Consider the following 19,903-nt stretch of genomic DNA (forward strand, 5'->3'; position numbering starts at 1 on the left):
AGACGGGCCAGATAGAATTGGGTAGCGATGTTACATGGTGGCCTAGTAGCATGAGCTCTGTTTTGGATCCATTCAGTTTCAGTCGTGAGCTATTCATCCAGGAGTGGATTTCTGAGAGGCAGGAGTGAAGATTTTCCACGCAGTGTTCCTCTTGGGAGAGTGAGACGACTAGTTGGGTGTCGTCAGCGTAGGAGACTACTTTGATCCCATAGGGATGCACGACATCTTCCAGGGGGGGCCATATAGACATTGAATAAGGTAGGGCTCAATGATGAGCCCTGCGGGACCCCACACTGGAGGGGGGTCAGTTTGGAACGTGCTGCACCCTCCCAAACCTAGAAGGTTCGATTCTCCAGGAAAGATGTAAGCCATCGTAGCGCTGTGCCCGCTACTGCCAGATTACTCAGGCGGCGAATTAAGATCTTATGGTCCACCGTGTCAAATGCTGCACTTACATCCAGGAGGACCACCACCGTTGATCCCCCTGAATCCAAGATACACCTTGCCTCTTCCGTCACTGCAAGCAGGGAGGACTCTGTTCCCTGACCTGGACGGAAGCCTGTTTGAGAGTTGCGGAGCAGCCTATTGCTTTCTAAGAGGAGGGAGAGCTGCTGATTGGCCATTTTCTCCGCCATCTCGCTGATACCAGGTAGCAGCGAGATTGGTCGAAAGTCAGCCAATTCTGTAGGGTCAAGCTCTGTTTTTTTTAGGAGCGCTTTGACCGTAGCCTGCTTCCAGCTAGGAGGGACAATTCCCTGCGTGAAGGAGGCGTTGAGATCTGTAATTAGCGGAGTAATGGTAGCTGTTACTCGTTTCAAAATATGCATGGGGGCAGGGTCACTAGGGGAACCACTCTTCACAGCAGCCAGAATTTTTTGGCGGTCGTCCCCTGAGATCGGCGCGAACGCCTCAAGATGAGGGCCTGAGGTGTAAGCAGTAGATTGATCCAGGTCAGGGGATTGATCATTCCAAGATAAAGTTTTTAATATGTTTTGAATTTTACTTTAAAAAAAGCAGCAAATTGATTACATCTGGTTTCCGAAGCTTCTTGCACCATCGGAGGGCATGGTGCCTTGAGGAGGTCTTTCAAAATTTTGAATGTCTCTCTGGATGAATTGGAGGCTGTCTTAATTTTCTCCTCAAAATATGGCACCTGAGCTAGTTTCCGGGCTAATTTGTAGGCCCTAATGGCAGCTCTATACTCGGCTTTGTTATGGGAGGCCCAATCTTTCCTCCAAGTCCGTTCGTTTTTTTTTTACAAATTTTCCTTAGATCTCGAAGTTCTGGGGCATACCAAGGTGTTTTGAAGGACCTGCTTTTCTTCTCCATTATTTTCTTAGGAAGAACGAAGTCCAGGGAGCTATTAAGCCAATAGGAAAGTTTTTTGTCCGCCTCCAAGGGATCAGGACCTGACTGGGGAGCTGTCTGTACCAATCTGTAAGTCCAGCTCTCGAAGGAAAGTTTGGACCACACTCTCTCTAGAGTGCGTGGTGCCTGTATCTGTGGACGGTCGGTGCTAATTTGCCATTCAGATGGGATTAGAAAATGGTCAGACCAAGGTAAAGGGAGGGGGGGGCCTTGATACGAGAAATGTGATATTCGTGAAAATGGGGTCGAGAAGATACCCCTTGATGTGAGTGGCATCCTTATTTTTAAGATCCAGTTCCAGAGCTTTTAGCTCGAGCTTAAGATCCATTGCCCCCTTGTCTCATGGATCATTAAAATGGAAGTTTAGATCTCCTAATAGAAGAAAATTGGGTGCGGCCGATGCAAGGGCAATGGTATTTTCTAAAAGGGATCCTGCGAATTGACCTGGACAGCCCGGGGGGAGATATAACAAAAGACCTGATAGTGATTTATTCGGGGAAGCTTGCAAATTAAAGTGATACTCTGCAAGTAAATCTGTCTCTGCACATTATCGCTAGTCCGCCTCCTTTCCCTTGCGTCCTATTTTGGCACTGCATATTAAAGCCCGATGGGAGGGCCGCAACAATATCTGCATTTGAGTTAGGTGACAGCCATGTTTCTGTTAAAAACAGTATGTCCAGTTTTGAATCCTGGATCAGTAAATTAATTTCGACCGCATGTTTCGGTAAGGACCTGCAGTTTAAGAGTGCCATGTTGAGGGGAGACGTGACTTTCCCGGCAATGCTAGAACGGCCTGCTTAAGGAGTAAAGGAAGAGATTGTGAAATGTACTCCCCATACTGGAACACTTTCCCAGTTGTCAATGTAATTTGTGCAGGCGGACAAAATCAAATTAGTAACTCTTTGGATTTGGTTCTACAGACCACATGGAAACAAAGGGCGCTCACTACTTGAAATACTACGAATGTAAGTATATTAGAGCACTTGCCCTTGTCATATGCTATATGTCGGAATGACAACTACACAAGTGAAAATCAGGATATAAGAACGTAGGGGGTCATTATGATGGTGGAAAGACCGCCACTGCCGGGCCGGCGGTGGCGGTCCTTCCCAGGCTTGGACTGGCCGCAGCGGGCAGAAGCGGTGCTTTTTGCTAGCACCCGCTCCCAGGGCCGGTCGAGCAGCAACCTGCCAGGGCTGGCTGCTGTTCCCATTCCGGCCCTGGTCCTTCCGCCATCACTGAGCATTTTACCCACCGCCAAATTAGGATCGTGGTGGGTATTGCGGCAGACGCAAAGTCCATCAGCCGCTTTTCCGCCAGAGGCAATCACACTGATTGCCTGGCGGATGGAAAAGGGCCACTAGTATGGTGGCGGTGCCTAGCAGGCACCGTCCGCCATATTAGGATGTGTCCTGGAAGAGGCCTTTCCATGGTGGCAATTCTGAAACTGGGATGGTGCAATGAGCTAAAAAACGGTGTTGGATCTAGCCCTGATCTCTTGACTGGGTGAGAGTATTCTGCTTAATTCAGAGACTCTGTCCATCACCACCCCTTGTTGTAAATATGCCATAGAAAAGCTGGCAGGGATTGAGTTTGGGGGCCCATTGCGGGCCCTCTCTGTGTGGGGGGAGGTTGTATGTGCACTGGGGAGTAACCCATGGTACCCCCCCTACATTTCCATGCACAAGGTGGCAGGCTCCAGGTGGTGCCTGCCACATTGTGCATGGAAATGCACATTGTGGCATTTTGGCATTATGAATAGTGCTGCAGTCAGCAGCACCGTCCACAACGATCAGGGCTCTGGATGCGCCCGCCATAGTGGCGGGCACATCCTAATACACACAGTGGGACTGCCGCCTTACCGACGGCGGGTCCCTGAACTGCAACGATGGCGGGAGGACTCAGTCCGCCATCGTAATGAGCCCCTTAGAGTGCAATAATACGGTGGATCTTGATTGTCACATTGGTAACAAATTTTAAAGAGAAAAGCCATACTGCAGACTGTTATAATAGATAGTGGTACAAAAGGTGAATAAAAGACTGGAAATATGCAAGAATCCCTGCTCTGATTAGAACACGTGATATTTAGATTACATACCGATTTGGAGGTATGAAATGATTCAGATGAATTGTTGAGCTTGGTACCATATCTATGAAAATTGAAAGTGACTCACTTTTCATGCCTCGCCTTTAACTAGGGTATTTAACGAGTGCACCCTATTTCTAACTCCATGTTTATGAATTATTATTCAAACTACGGTGATTTAATATACTGTTTCTCCACCACATGGTAGTGCCTCCTCGATTGACAAATTTAATATTTGAAGCAGCTTTTAGATTTCTAAATCACAGCATATATGGATGGTGTGAAATAAATACATTGTGACTGCTCAAATATAGGGTACGTTGACAAAATATTTGGCATTAGCTTTGCATGGTAGATGATTAATATGATAATATGATACAAATGAGGTTAGCCATCAGGATTCATATTTAGCAAACATGCTGGCTACAGCGTACACCGTTAGTAATGTTGTAACGATGGCATGCACACACATTTCTATAAGCTAGAAAGGTTTTTTCTCCATCTCTCCGAACATGAAAATGGTGAGTAGGTGGAAAGAAGACAGTAGGAAACAGGACACAAAGCTTTACTGATGGTGCGTAATGACGGGAGAAGGATGCGCCGACGTAACAGCAGCATACAAGGATTAGGGTGACCAAAATTTTAAAGCCAAAAACCGGGACATTTCACAAAAATAAAAGAAGGACTACATTTTTACTTCAAGCGATGAGAGCGCTCCTCAGTAGAGAATTACAGAACAGGCAGTAAGAACATACACAAAAATGCAATTTTTAAGCCCAGTAGCTTGCCTGTTAATTAAATTGCTTTCTTGAAACAATTGCTAACCATCCCTGCTTTGTACAACATAAAAAACACCTCCCATCGTTTTCAGTCAACACTCTTTAACTCCTTCGATGCTGATGACGGAACCGCTCCGTCATCAGCTGCGGTGGCGCTGTGCTGATGACGGAGGGGTTCCGTCATGGCCCGCTCGGCACGCCTATGCGGCGCGGATTCCGCGCCTGCGCTGAGCGTTCTATTGAGCGGGGCAGGCCATGACGGAACCGCTCCGTCATGAGCACAGCTCAACCGAGGCTGGTGACGGAGCGGTTCCGTCACCAGCATGCGGCCACCGCGCGGCCGCCCCGCCCCCTTAGCGCTGCGGCGGAATAGCCGCCGCAGCGAAGGTGTTAAAAACAGGGACATGAGCTACATTTCTTGAGATTTGCTGGGACAGCTGGTTAAAAACTGGGACCGTCCTGGCAAAATGGGGACGCCTGGTCACCCTAACAAGGATGTTACTTGGGGCAAACAAACATAGTGATGGGGAGTCGGAATTTGCAGCCAGGAGAGGCGAGGATAGGGAATGCTATGCGAGGTGTTTTTATGCCAAGTAAAACTTGGTTTCTCAAGTGTGCCTTTCAGGCACTTATATGTTCATAGCAAAAGATATAATTCAGCATCTTGACACCCCATCACCCTCCTCCCAGGCCCGCATGATATAAGGTATATAACTTCTGGGGTAATTTATGGCTATAGATAAGCCTTGAGCTATGTGCTTCTGGCCGTTTTATTGATATTTTACGAGTTCGTCATCAAAAACGGCTGTGAATGGCATTCATGGGTTATGAAGTCACTGCCTACCAGCCGAAGCCCAATTGGGAATTTCTGGGTATCGTTTTCAACATGTATTTATATACCAAATACTGTTATTAAATAATGCATGCTAGCATATATATGAAATCACAAGAACAATAAAGGATCAGCAAATTAGACTAAGGTGATTTAATTAGTTGATAATATCGTCAATTTTAGTGTAACCTCGAAATGTGTTGTCTCTCCCCTTTGTCAGTGACAATATTGTTTTTTGTATTTTTAACTAAAATAAAAATGCCTCTTCCCTTTGACTGTCGGTGACAAAATCTTTGTTTTAGCAACTACTCTCAAAGTGCTGGTGACTGATCTTTTGAGAACGTGTTTGAGGGCATTGTGTATGTATGTGGTATATATGCGTTTCCTAAACAGTCAAAACAATATTTGAAACATATCTTGCACAAACGACTGCAAATGTTTTTGAATATAACAGTAATTCAGGCAAAGTGCAACTGTGTGTGAGCAGGCAAGGCAATAGAAGTTTTACTCATTTTTCTTTACCAAAAACCATCTGAAAATCATTATCTCGGAGCCTTACACCATGGAGGGGTGTGAAAAGAGACGGCGGACAATGAAAGACAGTGAATTAAACCATTGTGTATTAAACATGTTGATGGGTAACAATTTGCATATTACCCGGGGTGGCTCCTCCACTCGGGCGGAGGAGTGTTGTCCCACTGCTTCTGCTTCTCGCATTGCAAGAAACAAGATTGGTTTGGTTGCGGGCATGCGGGCGGGGCTGCCCTGCAAGCAGGGCTGGGCAGGGGAGAAGTGGTGTGCCCACTCCTAAGTGCGCATGACCAAACCAGTCATAAGCACTCTGCCCTTCTCCGTGCAGGCTGCAATGCAGCCTTCATGAAGAACATGACCGGGCCATTAGCCCCTGGCTGGGCGGCGTCCCGACTAATTACAACGCTGCTTGCAGTGTTGTGATTGGCCTAGGGGTGGGAGCCTGGCTGCCTGCCTGTGATTGGCTTAGGGGTGGGAGCCAGGCTGCGTCCTCCTGCCTGAGGCAGGAGAGTAGCAGAGACGACACGGGACCCGGCCGGCGGGAAGGTAAGTAAAAATTTTTTTAAATTACATTAATCTCCCCGTTCCAGCGAGACCCACCTTCCCGCGAGATCCCCCTCCTCCCCCCCGTGTCCCCACCTGTGAGTCATGCTGTCTACGAATGCATATTATTATTCATAAATGAGGATTCTTTACATTTTCTTCGATACATTTCAGCCTTATATATTTTCTCACAACTGTTATAAGCCATTGGGTTCGTTAAAATCATTAATTTCTCTAGTTACTTCAGTAAATAATTGTCACTGCTACTTTGATTCAATTTATTCCATCTGTATAGCACAAATGTGTAGTTTCGTAAATAAATATTTGACATTTTCAAATTATGCTAGGTGCAAAAAAAGGCTAAGAAATACTCACCACTAGCCTCTTTCCAGAACCCAGTTTTTGTTGCTCTACCTCCCGCCGCGTATCAGCATCTGCAGCAACAGCCAGGACTTGGTACCTGTTAAATAAAAGGAGCTAGTGAGAAACTCATGGTGCACATGTATATACACCCTGCGTACCATCTTCTTCGATATACCACAATTCCGTTAAATAGGGAAAGAACCTGTATCACCAAGATCAATGGAAAACGCAGAGAAGGCAATTGAGAGACTGTGTCTATCTTTAAATTCTGTGACATAACTACACGAAAACTACCAAATGAGATATCATTTTTTTTGTTTAAGGTTTATGGGAGAAGTGGTTATGTACTGTTTTATTAAATTTATATTTTATGTAGAGCATCTGCTTCTTCTCGCTCTATACCTCTTCCAGTAGCAATACGACCGCTTCCTTCTGCTTTTCCTATCATATCTATTAAGAGAACACCCAAATCTTTCTCTAATTTTCTGCCTTCACTCTCAACCCCCTGACACAGATCTCCAACTGCCTAATAGCGATAAACCATTAGAAGGTGGTCTGCTGTCTTATGTTGAATTTTTCAAACACAGAGAAAAACTATTTTCCTGCCATTTCTGCACTGAGCCACCCCTTCCCTTAGCAGCCATTTCCCATAGGACACCTCAACACCTTGAGCAGAAACCTTCCTTCAACATGGAAACATTCATTCTCATCAGCCACACTTTTGTTACATTCCCTCCAATAGGCCAAATAGGAAATGGTTTGCATTTCCTAATCAGAAATAGCAATTTAGAAAATCCAAATCCACTGGGCTTAAGGCCCCCCAGGAGGCACCCCAAAATTCGTAGTGCACATGTAAGTGCACATATGCCCTAGGGGTAAATGTGCCCTTCATGTCACATTACATTTTTTTATTTTTAAATGCATTTTTTAATTTTGCACATGGTTTCCATCAACTTTGAGTCGATGGTAATAGCATTTCCTAAATGCCCAATTTGCATTTAGGAAATGCTGTTTCCATGTGCTTTATGAATCACAAATAGGTAATCCCTATTTGCGTTTCCTAAATCGTGGGCACAATTTGCGGTTTCTACCGGGTAGAAATTGCAAATTGCGACCGTTTTTTGGCCTTTGTACAAATGAAAAGGCTGTTTTGCATTTCTTAACCGGCCAAAATTGCGAGTTGACCAGTTAAGAAATGCAAAAAGCTTTCGTACATCTGGCCCATAGGCTCTAGCATTTCTTTCCATACACCCAAAACTCGACTCTCCTTGGGTCTTCCAAGCAAACGTGACTACTATAACGCTCCACCAGGAGCTCTAATCATATATTCTTTTCCCCTTTAGATCCATTTCTAAATTGTGCTATATGATCTTCCTGCAATCTCCACAGACACCACTCCTACCTCACAATATTGTCACTAAAAAGAGGGCTCTACACAAGTTACTAATCCTGGAACTTTAGATCATAAGTGGTTTCTCCCAGAACTACCTCTCTGAATCCCTTGAGGAATTGAGTTTCTTTTGCCAACCTATGCTTGACAACAAAAACTTCTTAGCAATTTCCAAACCTTCAGGTGCTGCATGGAGATGCTGATCCTTTCAGTTACAGTGGCCGATACACTTTGCAGTGGGAATTTGGTCAGTCTAAAGCATTCTCAAGGAGAGCCTCGTTCAACAGTAACAGTTTTAACAAATCCCATCCTAGCCCTAATCTACCACTGCAAGTCAGGATCTAGGAATATATGATGCATTTGTGTATTGTCCTGTCGTTCTCTAACACTCACCATCCACCCAATCCCATTGTTTCTAAGTATTCCACCCAAAAAGGCTCATGTCCACATGCAATTCGTGCCACTATTACTTTGTATAGCGTTTCTTGTCAAAACTGTTTACGTGCCAATAAATAAGAAAATACAAGTATTTGCAATAAAAGATTGCATTTCAAAAAACCACTACAGACAGTGTCTCGTCCAAACAGAACATCACTCAAGCATAACTTGAAGGCTTGATTTAGGTGTTGCTGTCCCTAAAACATACAATAGGAAACCTCTTCCCCCCAACAAAGGTAAGGCAGTTGTAAACTATTCTAATTTGGATCTGTCATATTTGTGAATTGCTACGTTCGTTTTAGATTGTACAAAGAGTAAAAAAACATTTTTTTCTGAACCATATCACACGAAACAAATGAACATAACAAAAATATTAATATTAAATGAGCTTTCACAATGAGGCATTGTAACCATATTTAATCTACCACAAAGTTAATAATGATTTAGGTAACAGATGTGCGGCCAGGGAAGGAACACATGGGTTTCTGAAAGACCAGTAAAAAAGGTCAGAAGACGGCTGAAGTTCAACAACCCGATTTCAGGTTTGTTAGCAGAAACAGCTAAAATGTTAGCATTTTTTTAACCTCACAGTGTCCGATTCAAAAGATCCTTGGTTAAAATAAAAAGAGAGACACTGGGCCTTATGAGACCAGTATTCAGGGCAGAGCAATGTAATAGACTTGAAATCAATATTGCTGAGTGGTTAACAATTGACTCTGTGCTGGATCATTTCATAATAAATATTCATTGCACCTGGGAAAAGAATGCCTCAAGTCCACCTAGGGAACCCAAGCACCACATTCATTAAGACTTGGGACCTGTTTTATATTTTGAAAGACGTTCCACTCCTTCTGTCAGGATGGTGGAGGACATTTCGTCTGCCACACTGACTGACTACCATCCATCAGATTCAGAGATCACAACCTGCCCAGCAGTTAACTCTGCGCATTCAAAAGAATTGCCGAAAAAATAAGTTTGGTGGACTGCTGTTCCCCAAAGTTGTTCCCAAACTTCCGAAGCTGGATTTTATTTCTGAAAAACCAAAAACTATTGAGCCCGTGCCCTGGGGGTTAATATTTATTTTCTGTCTCTCACCACCAGATATTTCCTGGCACTGAGAGAAAGGAGAAAAATACATTATATCATCCACTCTAAATGTGACAGACAGTGTAATCTCCGTCTTCTGACTGGCACCACTTTCTCAAGCCATCGGAGAAAGTTGAGGTCATCCCATGTCCACATTAGGGAGTGGACCATGGTTTGCCAGACAGGGTACTCCGTTGCGTTCGTGACAGAGTACCCTGTCCACCAAACTCCACATCAGGCCTTTAGCTAGGATCTAATAGACACCTAATCTACACCAGGTTGACACCGCAAAGCCACCCACAAAAACCTGCTTCCTAACAGAGCAACATAACTTGATTGTCAGCAAGGGAAAGGGAGTTTACCAAGGAAGAAGAAATAGAGGAGAGAACCATTTAAAAACTTGGAAATTCAGCAGGGATGTGGAGTTCCTATAGCCCAACGCCCAGGACACATTGTTTGAGGTCAAGGGCAACAAGCTTTCATGTGCATTTTTTCCTTGGGGCAATTAGGCCCAACCCCTACAGCACAAACCCTTTGGCTGCCAGTGTACAGTAACATATTATGAATCAGGAAAGGGCACTGCCTGCAGTTAAGGTAATATTTGTATCCATATGTCAATGCTGTTCAGACTTTTATTTAAAGTTCATTAATGCAAAGCCTTTATTATTAGGGTGAGCGCTCCAAGTAAATGTTGTTAGCGCTGACTGCAGTACTGACTGGCTCCAGTATAAAAATGTGTACACACATTTTCAAAGTTTAGTAATATGAGGCTATGTATAATGCTCCCATAATGCTCTCTTATAAGATGCAAAAATTTGCAGAAGCTTGAAAGCAAGATAGATGATTCTATGCTTTCAAAATAAAATGTTCACAAACAATTGCAAGTAGGAAAAAACCCATTTAGCTATAATACTATAAAAGTTTAGGTACCATTTCCTTGCAGCATCATTTAGTAAAATGTGTTGTAGTATGCTGGTAATCTCCAAAAATATTCATAATGGAAAATAAGTGTAACCAGTTTCAATAAGATTATAGTAAACATAAAAATAAACAATCATTGGCAAATCCATAGGTCTCAAATTGGTGGTCAGATGTTTGGTTTTGCCAGTGCGTGGCATGCTTTTTGTAAAGCCTTATTGGTGAGATAGCTGCTGGGCACTCACCATCATAACAAACATTGGCAAAAGCAAAAAAACATTCGGTCTCATAAAGCACACATTGCCACAGTAGTTCCTGGCACTGAACAAACCTACTTTGTGTGCTGATATGCTCCTTGTGACAGAGCAGAAGGCTGCCATTCACAGTGAAGCCAGACGATAGACCGAGATAGAGACGTAATTTTAATAAACAATAAAGGTCACGGTTAATGCCAGACCTAATTAGGGCACCCAATTATTAAAGAAAGTCTCAAATGTGAGTGCAGATAGACGGCTTTCATGAATTCACAAGAATTTACAGAAGTAGGCCAAGAAATTGTAGTCCTAGAAAATATTTGTGAACTGCATTTTAGCATGAGCAAATATACATGTTCAGTTTGCTCATGCAAAAATCTGCCAACCACTTTATTCACAACCCTGGAAGAAGTTTTACGTCGGCCATTGTCTGAAGTAAATTTCCAACCTTTCTCAGTATGGGAAAAGATTAGAGAAGAGTTGGTGAAAACCCTTAAAACACGCAAGTTAGGAGCTTTGCACAGACTCAAAATGGCATTCCAACCCTAGAACTATTACTTATCACTACTTTCAGCCGCAGTATGTAGATCTGCAGAAACGCGGCAACATAAGGGAATTGCTAGTATTCAAACCATACTAAGATATGAGCCCTGGCATAATCAGTGAGGCCATATCAGAGCTCCTACATAATGAGATTACAGCCATAATGTGTCGCCGCATTAGATGGCACAAAAGACACAAGTGTACTTTGCAACAGGACAAGTAGATTTATGAAGCAACTTACCCCCATGGACCAGTAGATAAGTTATTAAATTCCACACCCCTGTAGTTACCTGAGCTAACTATAACGTATTCCCCCACAATGCACTACTTATAACCTCACATATTACATCACTCATGACATGGTCAGTGGTATCACTGATGACATCTCAAATGACATCGCTGTTTGACTTACTTGTAGCTCTCAACTTGTCTGCAAGATGAAACCGTAATAAATGAATCTGTCCTTGAGTTGTAACTTAGAGGACCAGGCAGAAGAAACCCAGGGAGAAATCGTCCAAAAGCATAGCCTTCTTGTTCGAAGAACATAAGCATTCCATCCATGGACTGGATACAAATGAAATCTCGACCTGGGGATAAGCAAATTGAGAACATTATGTAATTTGTTGTTCAAAACTTGCCACATTTTCAAAAGCTTAAAGGCAGATAAAATGCAAATTACATTTTTGGAATTAACAGATGAAAAATATTTAGTTCCCACAATTTTTAGACTTTTTAAAAAACGTCTTTTTTTTAAAAAAGGCCATAAATTATACAACAATAAGCCACCTATAGGTGGAATACGACAGTGCTGACCGGGTATGGATCCGCATATCACATAAGACCTTAGACACACAACAAAATTCCAATTGTCCCAAAAATATACAAAATCTCTGGATGCAGAGACATATTTCCGCATTGCAGTGATTTGTGTCTAAAGCTGGGTGCACTATTCAGTTAGACATCTACAAACACACACACACAAATAACCCAATTTAAGAATACAAAACCACTTTTCCAAAAACTTGATTTCAGATTCGTAAATGGTATACCTTGCTGATGCCTACAAGAGAGCTGTCTTTTTGTTATAATTCAATATATATTCTTCCAATTGCTTATCTACTCATCCCTAGGAAATGATGAGATACCCGTTAACCATCCCTTAATGTAAGAAATCACAACAGAAGTCCACAAAGTACCGCCACCAGAAATTACTTCGTAAACATTTAGCTATGCATTCACTCCTAACATTTTCATTGGTTGCCTGTGTAGATAATAAGCAATAAGTTATTTTAGAACATTAGAATGTTGAGCGCTCCATTGAAAACAACGGAGTGCTCTGGGCTTCTAATGGCCGGTAGATGCCAGAGGCATCAACATTCCAGTGTTTAACAAAGGACTCATGGAACCCAGGGGGATTTCAACCCCCTCTGGCTCCGTGAGACCTTTGTTTTACAAATTAGAACATTCTACCCTCGAGGGCAAGTGTAACATTGGGAGCTGGCCTTTAATGCCGGTAAAAACTATGTTAATGTACATCCCAGAGTGGAAGTTTCTAGCATAATATCACTTCCCAGAAGAAGATAACCCTTCAAGTGTTAGTGGCAAGGTCCAGCGTTGCTCCAGACAGACAAGAGGAGTGCGTTTGGCATCAATCTCACATGCTACCTAGAGAACATAAAACAGTGTATGTGTTCATGAATCCAACTCTAGGGTGCACCAGTTGGAATCCCTGGTGAGGGGATAGCTCCCTCTCTGTGGTCTGAGGAACTGGACTGACAGAAAACCAGCCAGACAGCAGGCAATCTAGGAGTAAGTTTGCCATTAAATATTTCTTTCAGGTCTCCAGTCACGGAGTAGGCTATAAAGCATACAACTGACCACAGATGTTAGACAAGATTCTGTTCCTAATGTGTTTCAGATACAAAGCAGGCTTGGTACACATGTTGTTGCTGTCAAAATTGGATTATTACAATGCTTGGCACATCAGCATGTCTGGAAGAAATCGAGGACAAACTACAGCATCAAGTAGTTTGCATCGTTATATCGACCTGTAGCACTGACTTGCTGTGGGTTTTTCAGAGCAGTGACGAGAAGAACAATTTCAAAGCAAAATCATGTTTGGATGACTTGCTTGTCTCAAAATGTCCGAGTGGAGTGTAAGGCAGGGCAGTCACGGACTGAGTTGGCTTCTAGGAATTGGTGCTTCTTGTCCAACAGATCTTAGTGAATCTAAAATGTGCTTTTTTTGGTGATGGCTGCATCACCAATAAAGGCCACTACTATTGTACTATTGCTGCTTTGTGTTTCATAGATTTAAGGAGTGGCGAAATATTTCAAGTGTAACATGGCAGTAAATAGGCGATGACATTGTTAAACGGGTCCTAGAACGACCCATAACGTTATGAACAAGAGTAGAAAAACTAGCAGGATAGGGATAATTGTTCTTTCCCACAATCAACTGACTTGTATGGATATATTGCCCATCTAGCTGCCCTTATCAAATGAAACACCAACTACACCAACAATACTTTTAGAATAAAAAATGTTTGCATTGTAGTGCAGGTGACAAGTTTACTTTTGAAAAAAATACAATGAGTAACGATAAAATGGATGGGTCTGATTCACAAACATTTTACTATTGGTAAGTGAGAAATGATATATATATATATATATATATATATATATATATATATATATATATATATATATATATATATATGTTCCAAATGTGTTTAGGGTTTATTTTCTGCACTGCAGTACACTGAGATATACACATCCCAGTGTATTGCAGTGTAGATAATAGAGCCTAACCACAAATGGGCCTGAACTTCTGCATCCCCAGAATTTTAACTATATATCTGTTTGTTCTCAATCTGTCCACTTTATCTGTGACTTAATTTGTGCATGCGCACACACAAACACCTAAAGCTCAAGTTCAGGACAACTTTCCATTGAAAAGGACCATTTGCCTTTAACTCTGGACCCCATGGACAAATCTGGACAAAATTTGCCACTTGCTTATCATATGCAACTCGAATTCCAGTATTTTAGGTTTTCACAAAATGCACACATGTTTAATATAATAAAAGGTAAGTCAATCAAGGTTACAGTCAAGTGAAGACCTTGTTGGGGCGCACAGGGTGACTCTGAGGCCAACCCAAAGGCTGTGGGATGTGCCAGGTAAATGCAGTAAAACATTACAAAACACTGAAATTCGCTAAAAAAATTAAAAAAGGGCTTTTCGCTTCGCGAGCCCTAAAAAGTTGAAAGGTCAGTATGGTTCAGCTAATGTTAACCCCAAAAACAATGAAAATTCGATATTAGGTATGGAGCACACATCTTAACTCATGTTTCGCTATTGGCAAATAGTCTCTTTTTTTATTGCAAAGAGGTGTATTGTGCCTGCCATGGGCTACGAGTTATGATGTGTGTGCATTGTCTGCTACATACCATAACTACTTTCATTGAGGTTCTTTTGGTTTTGGGTTCACTGAACCATAACTAGCGTTTAACTGAGTTTTTTCAGTGAATGGGTATGTACGCCCTATAGTTCTCGCTCATTATTCAACAACAAATAATTAGAAATTACTTGTTTAGAGAAAACATATTTTTGTTTTAATTTTAGAAAGCGATTCTTTGACAAACAAAAGTAAATGACTCAAGTAGGCAGCCCCCTTTTTTCAGTTTTAGACAAAATACACCATAAAGTGTGCACATTTTGTAGCACAACTTAGAAGAGTAAGTGTACTCAGTACATCACAAATGGAATAGCCAGTTATATCTTTACATGACATACGCCTGTGCACGGGGACAGCATGGTAAACAGTACTGTTTATGATTATGCAGCGACATCTAGTGCTACAAAGTAGCATTTACATAATTCATCATTTATAAAAAATAAATGGTGCATTGAAAAATTGTTGGCTCCTGCATTTGCAGTAAATATTCCTAACTCAAGCATGCGTTTATACCCAATACCATGAATGTAGACGCATCTTTTTAAGGATCATATGATACTTTTATTAGCTATCAAAGACTTGTGATGGACTCTTGCACTGATCATACACTTTGAGTCCTTTCATTTGTGCACTGAATTTAAGCAATGTGTATTCTAAGCATACAGCTGTGGTTCCACAACAGTGAGGAGGATGAAGCAACTTGTGAGAAAAGTGAACATTTCTGGGTTGGCTTTTTTGCATAGTAAATCACCCCTGTCATGTCTTCACTAGCTCTGGAGAACACAAACGGCCACGCCACAAATGGAGCTCACACGTCTTTATTCTTCAGCATGCAACCGTTAACTGAATTCAGTACATCCAACTTTATTGACCATGCCCAATTACGTCCCAACTGATTATGTAACTATGTAAGGAGTCTGCAGAGGACCACAAGATGCACATGATCACATGACAGTACATCTCCCAGTTTGTTAAATAAAAAGTACGGACAACATATATACATTAGAGTTCACCAATGAGTCATGAGGTGCTCGCACCAATATTCCAGATCGAGCCATACAAGGTGAAGGAGTTGCACCCTCCATTTGGCATCGTGGATGCAGACTCAGATGCTTGACTTAGGCACTCAGGTGGACTTGTCTCACTCGTGACCTCTAAAGGCAACAAACATCAAGGCAGATACTTGAAATGGGACATGTCTCTCATAATGGACTTTCTAGGACATTGAGCGGTCACAATATCAGCAGTAATAAGTATTTTTTGCCTGATAAATACAAATTATCACAAAATGATGTTTTACACACCCTTGAGACTTGCTTAAGAAACCTAAGGAGGACGAGGTCCCAACTCAACTGATTGATTTAGCTGTTTTGCTAGCACAACATACTATAACCATGGCATGGAACAGCACCCCCTTCTTTGGTTAAATAGCAGTGTCCACTGATGCATCTGGCTGTAGCGGAACAGAAGTCATTGTATGCTGAAGAAATAGGAAGGCTACGCAAATACCCCATTGCACATAGATAGGGGGAGCTCATTAAACAACTGCAGAACCTCATTAAAATGACAGCAAGCCCCACTGAGTGCTCACCATACAGCAATTACCATAAAGGAATCCCTAAGCAAGGGAAGCTGCCTTAAAATGGGCACAGACACCAAGCAAGGAAGGTCAAATACTCAGATGATCACGCAGAAGTCATGGGTGGAACGAAAGGGTTACCTGTTAGGGACATGGAAAAAAGGAGACCTCACACAAACTTTATGTTTTGATTTTCTGCTGTGGAAAGGCCACTAGTCATCCTTGAATGGTAAATTTAAATATAAATGAAAAATCCAAAATGGAAACGATGCACCAGCATGGGCAGCCATCTTGGAATGCTTCTTCTTCATAATAAAGTCATTACAAGATGGCCACTCATGCATTTGCATGTATGTTCAACCATGGGAGGCCATCTTGGAATTGGTTTTATCATAAAAGAAAAATCATTCTAAGATAGCCACCTTTGCATGTACATGCTTAGTGATGCAGCAACAGATATTCCTGAAAATGCGTTACACAAGAAACAATCAATGACAAAGCCACAAGCTTTGCGCCTCCTCTTAAAAGGGGAGAATTATTGGTTATGCCAATGTTTATTGGATGCATGAGGCATGATTATGCATGTGTTTGTGATCTCAAAGTGGATCTCTGAGTTGCAGTAGTGCCTCTGAAGGACAATAAAGTTAATGTGGCTAGTGAATGACAAAAACAAAACTACTCTTTTTGTACGTTTTCCATAGTGTCGTGGTCAGTGTTTCTTTGAAATGGTTGGAAAATGTTCGATGAACCAAAGAACAATTTCCTAAATTGCTTTAGAAATAGGAGCAGCACTGACATATCATAACAATGACCGGTAGAAACTCCCTGGATCCTGCACAAATCAAATGCAATACAGGATACAATTATATCATGCATGTACAGATAAAATCCTTGAACTGTGAAGAGTGTTATACAATCCTCTTCTACTACTTCTGGCTCACCCTATTATCTTTCTTCAGTGACTATACATCTTTGAATGGACTTGAAGTGAATCACATGATTTGGTTGCATCAGAGAAAAGCACAATGATCTACTTGACTGAGGGTGCACACAAAGTGTACCTCATCCATAGTAGCAGGTCTCTACTGTCTCCTCATTAGGCTAAGGGGACAATGACAGGTGGTAGGTGTTATTTAATTGTTCAGGGGTACAATCCATTTTTCATGTGCCCCCTGGAAATGTGTCTACGAACCCACTTATGGAACATCCGCTCAATTCCCATCACTTTCTCCTCAGTACGTGTTGCATGACTGTGTGCTATGCTTGTACACCATGTGCTAGGAGAAGGGAGTTTTTTTACAATGACACACTTTAGGTTGCACTAGATTGTGATCTTCTTCAACAATACGGATGCCATTCATGATGCCCTGTACTGAAAGCAGTCCATGGAGCATGCCCCTCAGAGAGTCATTAAGAAGTGCACCCTTATCTGGCTATTGGACTGCAATGAACATTCATTTTACTAGCATACATTGGTGTTGCAGCGTTGGCAGGCCTACCACCAGATATGATCAGCAACGGTTCAATCGCCAAAGAGATGCCTAGCTGTACATCAAATACACATTCTTCTGACCAGTTGTTACTCCCCCGTTGCCTCCAGAATAGGAAACTCATGAAAATAATCCTGGCTCTTCACCCTCCTCTGGTGGTTTATGGATTTTATAAGTGGCATACCTTCTGTTTAGGCCCTGGCTTCCCACCATTGCTACTCGTTTGCTACATGTACTGACCCACCAAAGCCAGTACTTTGCACTTAAGAAAATTTAGTCTGAAGTTATGAAGCAGCAAGTAAATGGAGGATGACATACTCGAACCTATGCCACAAGTTTTGTAATCCTCCATCCCTCTCCAACTCAAGGATAGGACGAAGCCTACATCCGAAGGATACCCTGCTGCTATGACCTACTTGGAAGAGAAGAGGAGGTGTACTGGCTGAAGTGGAAAGTGGTAGACCATTACCTCAAAGTCTAGCCCTAAGCCCGGCTGGCGGAGGCCTACATTGAACCTGCCCAGAAGCTACAGCTCAATATGACCTGGAATGAATCTGAAGCATATATTTGACGTATGCACCACAGCAGGACGGATGCCATGTCAGAGGCACCAAAGGACTGCACCTATTGATGAGGCTGTACTGCCTTTCTCGACCCACCCCAGACATCAACTCTTTTGGCTGATAGCGAGCCTTGGGCTGTGACTCAATGAATGATACAAGCATGGCCCTAAGGTTAGCAAACCCCATTTGACTTGTAGACGCCTCTATCACCCTTTCGTGAAAGTGAAGAAGAGCTTTATTCCAGGCTACTAGGTGGGGCAGGGTATACTTTACCCTCTGCTCAGGATGGTGGGAACCACTAACCCACCTTGATCCCTGAGATCTTTACTGGCTGCATTTTCACACCATGTAAAACCTAGCCAGTGGAACGAAGGGTAATACAGGTCCCTGAAAACAGGGTGTGTTCTATTAGGCGCGGCTTGTCACCATAAACTCAGAACTATTGAATGCATTGTCCAATAAAGACTGTTAAATTCAGAGTACAACCAGCTGGAAATTAAATGTATACAACTGAGTGCCAAAGGCAACTGATCTCTCTCTGTACCAGTTTGGCACCAAGCACATTGTGGGGTTCTTGGCGTGACCCACTTGTTGTCCCCTGGACCGAGTCTAGTAACCCATTACCATTATCAGAGTTGCGAAGCACCGTTATGCTGGATAACCCAGAAAATTGAAAAGTGTCTACTCTCCCTTCACTTTTGGGTGTTGGGGTGATGCTGGAAAGGCCACCTCCTTTTTACTAATAGAGCAAATTATTACATGAAAAAGGGCAGGTATCTCATAACAGCTTAGATGCTTTATTACCATTCATTAACTGAGCTAATACTGATATGCCTGTTATTATCCTTCAAGGTTATCGAAAGACATAGAAATTAACAGCTAAAGTCATCACTGATCATCACAATCAGTGTGTATTAAAATATAACATTTGCTGTAAAATCCAGAGCACACAGTTAAAACCTTTCTGCATGTAAATAAATAAGAAAAAAATGTGCACGTTACCGCAGCCTGCATGTGACATTACCAACTAACCATGAGCGCATCAGGAACCAGAAAAAAGGCCTAGCAAGGTCACCTTGGACCCCATAGCATACAATAGTGAGGGCATTTTTAAGAGGAAAAATAGCCGTACGTCAAGTTATACGCTTACCCTTACTAACTTGGTTCCTTACATATCTTTATTGAATCTATTGATCTAGAGTGAAGTACAGTTCATAAAAGCATACATTTCTGAAGATTCGGGAAGATATGTGGCTCTCTCTCCTACACCTACAGAATTTTTACCACGCAATTGATGAGGCTGAAAAGTCTAGTGCAGTGAAGCAAATTTAGCCTACTAGACAAGCTCCAATGACAGGTTCAGGGCTAAATATTTTTTTTAACCGCCGTTTTAAGCTGAAAGAAACTGTATTTACAGAGTCAAGTGTTTGTGTACATGTGTTCTTATTTTTCTAAAGTAAAATAGTCACACGAAAGAAATTACATGCAAACCTCAGCTGAAGTAGAAACAACTCTCAACCCTGGGGGGTAGCGACGGGTGACCTAATAACTTAATATAACCCTAAGAAAGACACCTCCTAAAATACACTAATATAGTTATGTTCACTACAGTTCATTAAGACTTCAAAAGGAAAATTATTTTTCTGCACCGGTTAATTAAACAAAAAATCATACTTTTGAGC

The 19,903-nt window shown here is 42.2% G+C and overlaps 1 protein-coding gene across 5 annotated transcripts in view; it reads right to left on the bottom strand.

Annotated features, from left to right (window-relative positions):
* BBS9 (Bardet-Biedl syndrome 9) overlaps nucleotides 1-19,903 on the bottom strand; it is a 1,968,820-nt gene that overhangs the window by 1,615,202 nt on the left and 333,715 nt on the right. For all 5 annotated transcript variants that reach the window (XM_078688232.1, XM_078688235.1, XM_078688233.1 and 2 more), the window contains 2 exons: nucleotides 11,544-11,718; nucleotides 6,515-6,599 (listed from right to left, as the gene is read on the bottom strand). In XM_078688232.1, the coding sequence (XP_078544358.1) occupies nucleotides 6,515-6,599; nucleotides 11,544-11,718 (260 nt within the window). The remainder of the gene's footprint in view (nucleotides 1-6,514; nucleotides 6,600-11,543; nucleotides 11,719-19,903) is intronic.

The sequence above is a fragment of the Lissotriton helveticus genome, chromosome 4_1, assembly GCF_964261635.1.
Source record: "Lissotriton helveticus chromosome 4_1, aLisHel1.1, whole genome shotgun sequence".
NCBI classification, from domain to species: domain Eukaryota; kingdom Metazoa; phylum Chordata; class Amphibia; order Caudata; family Salamandridae; genus Lissotriton; species Lissotriton helveticus.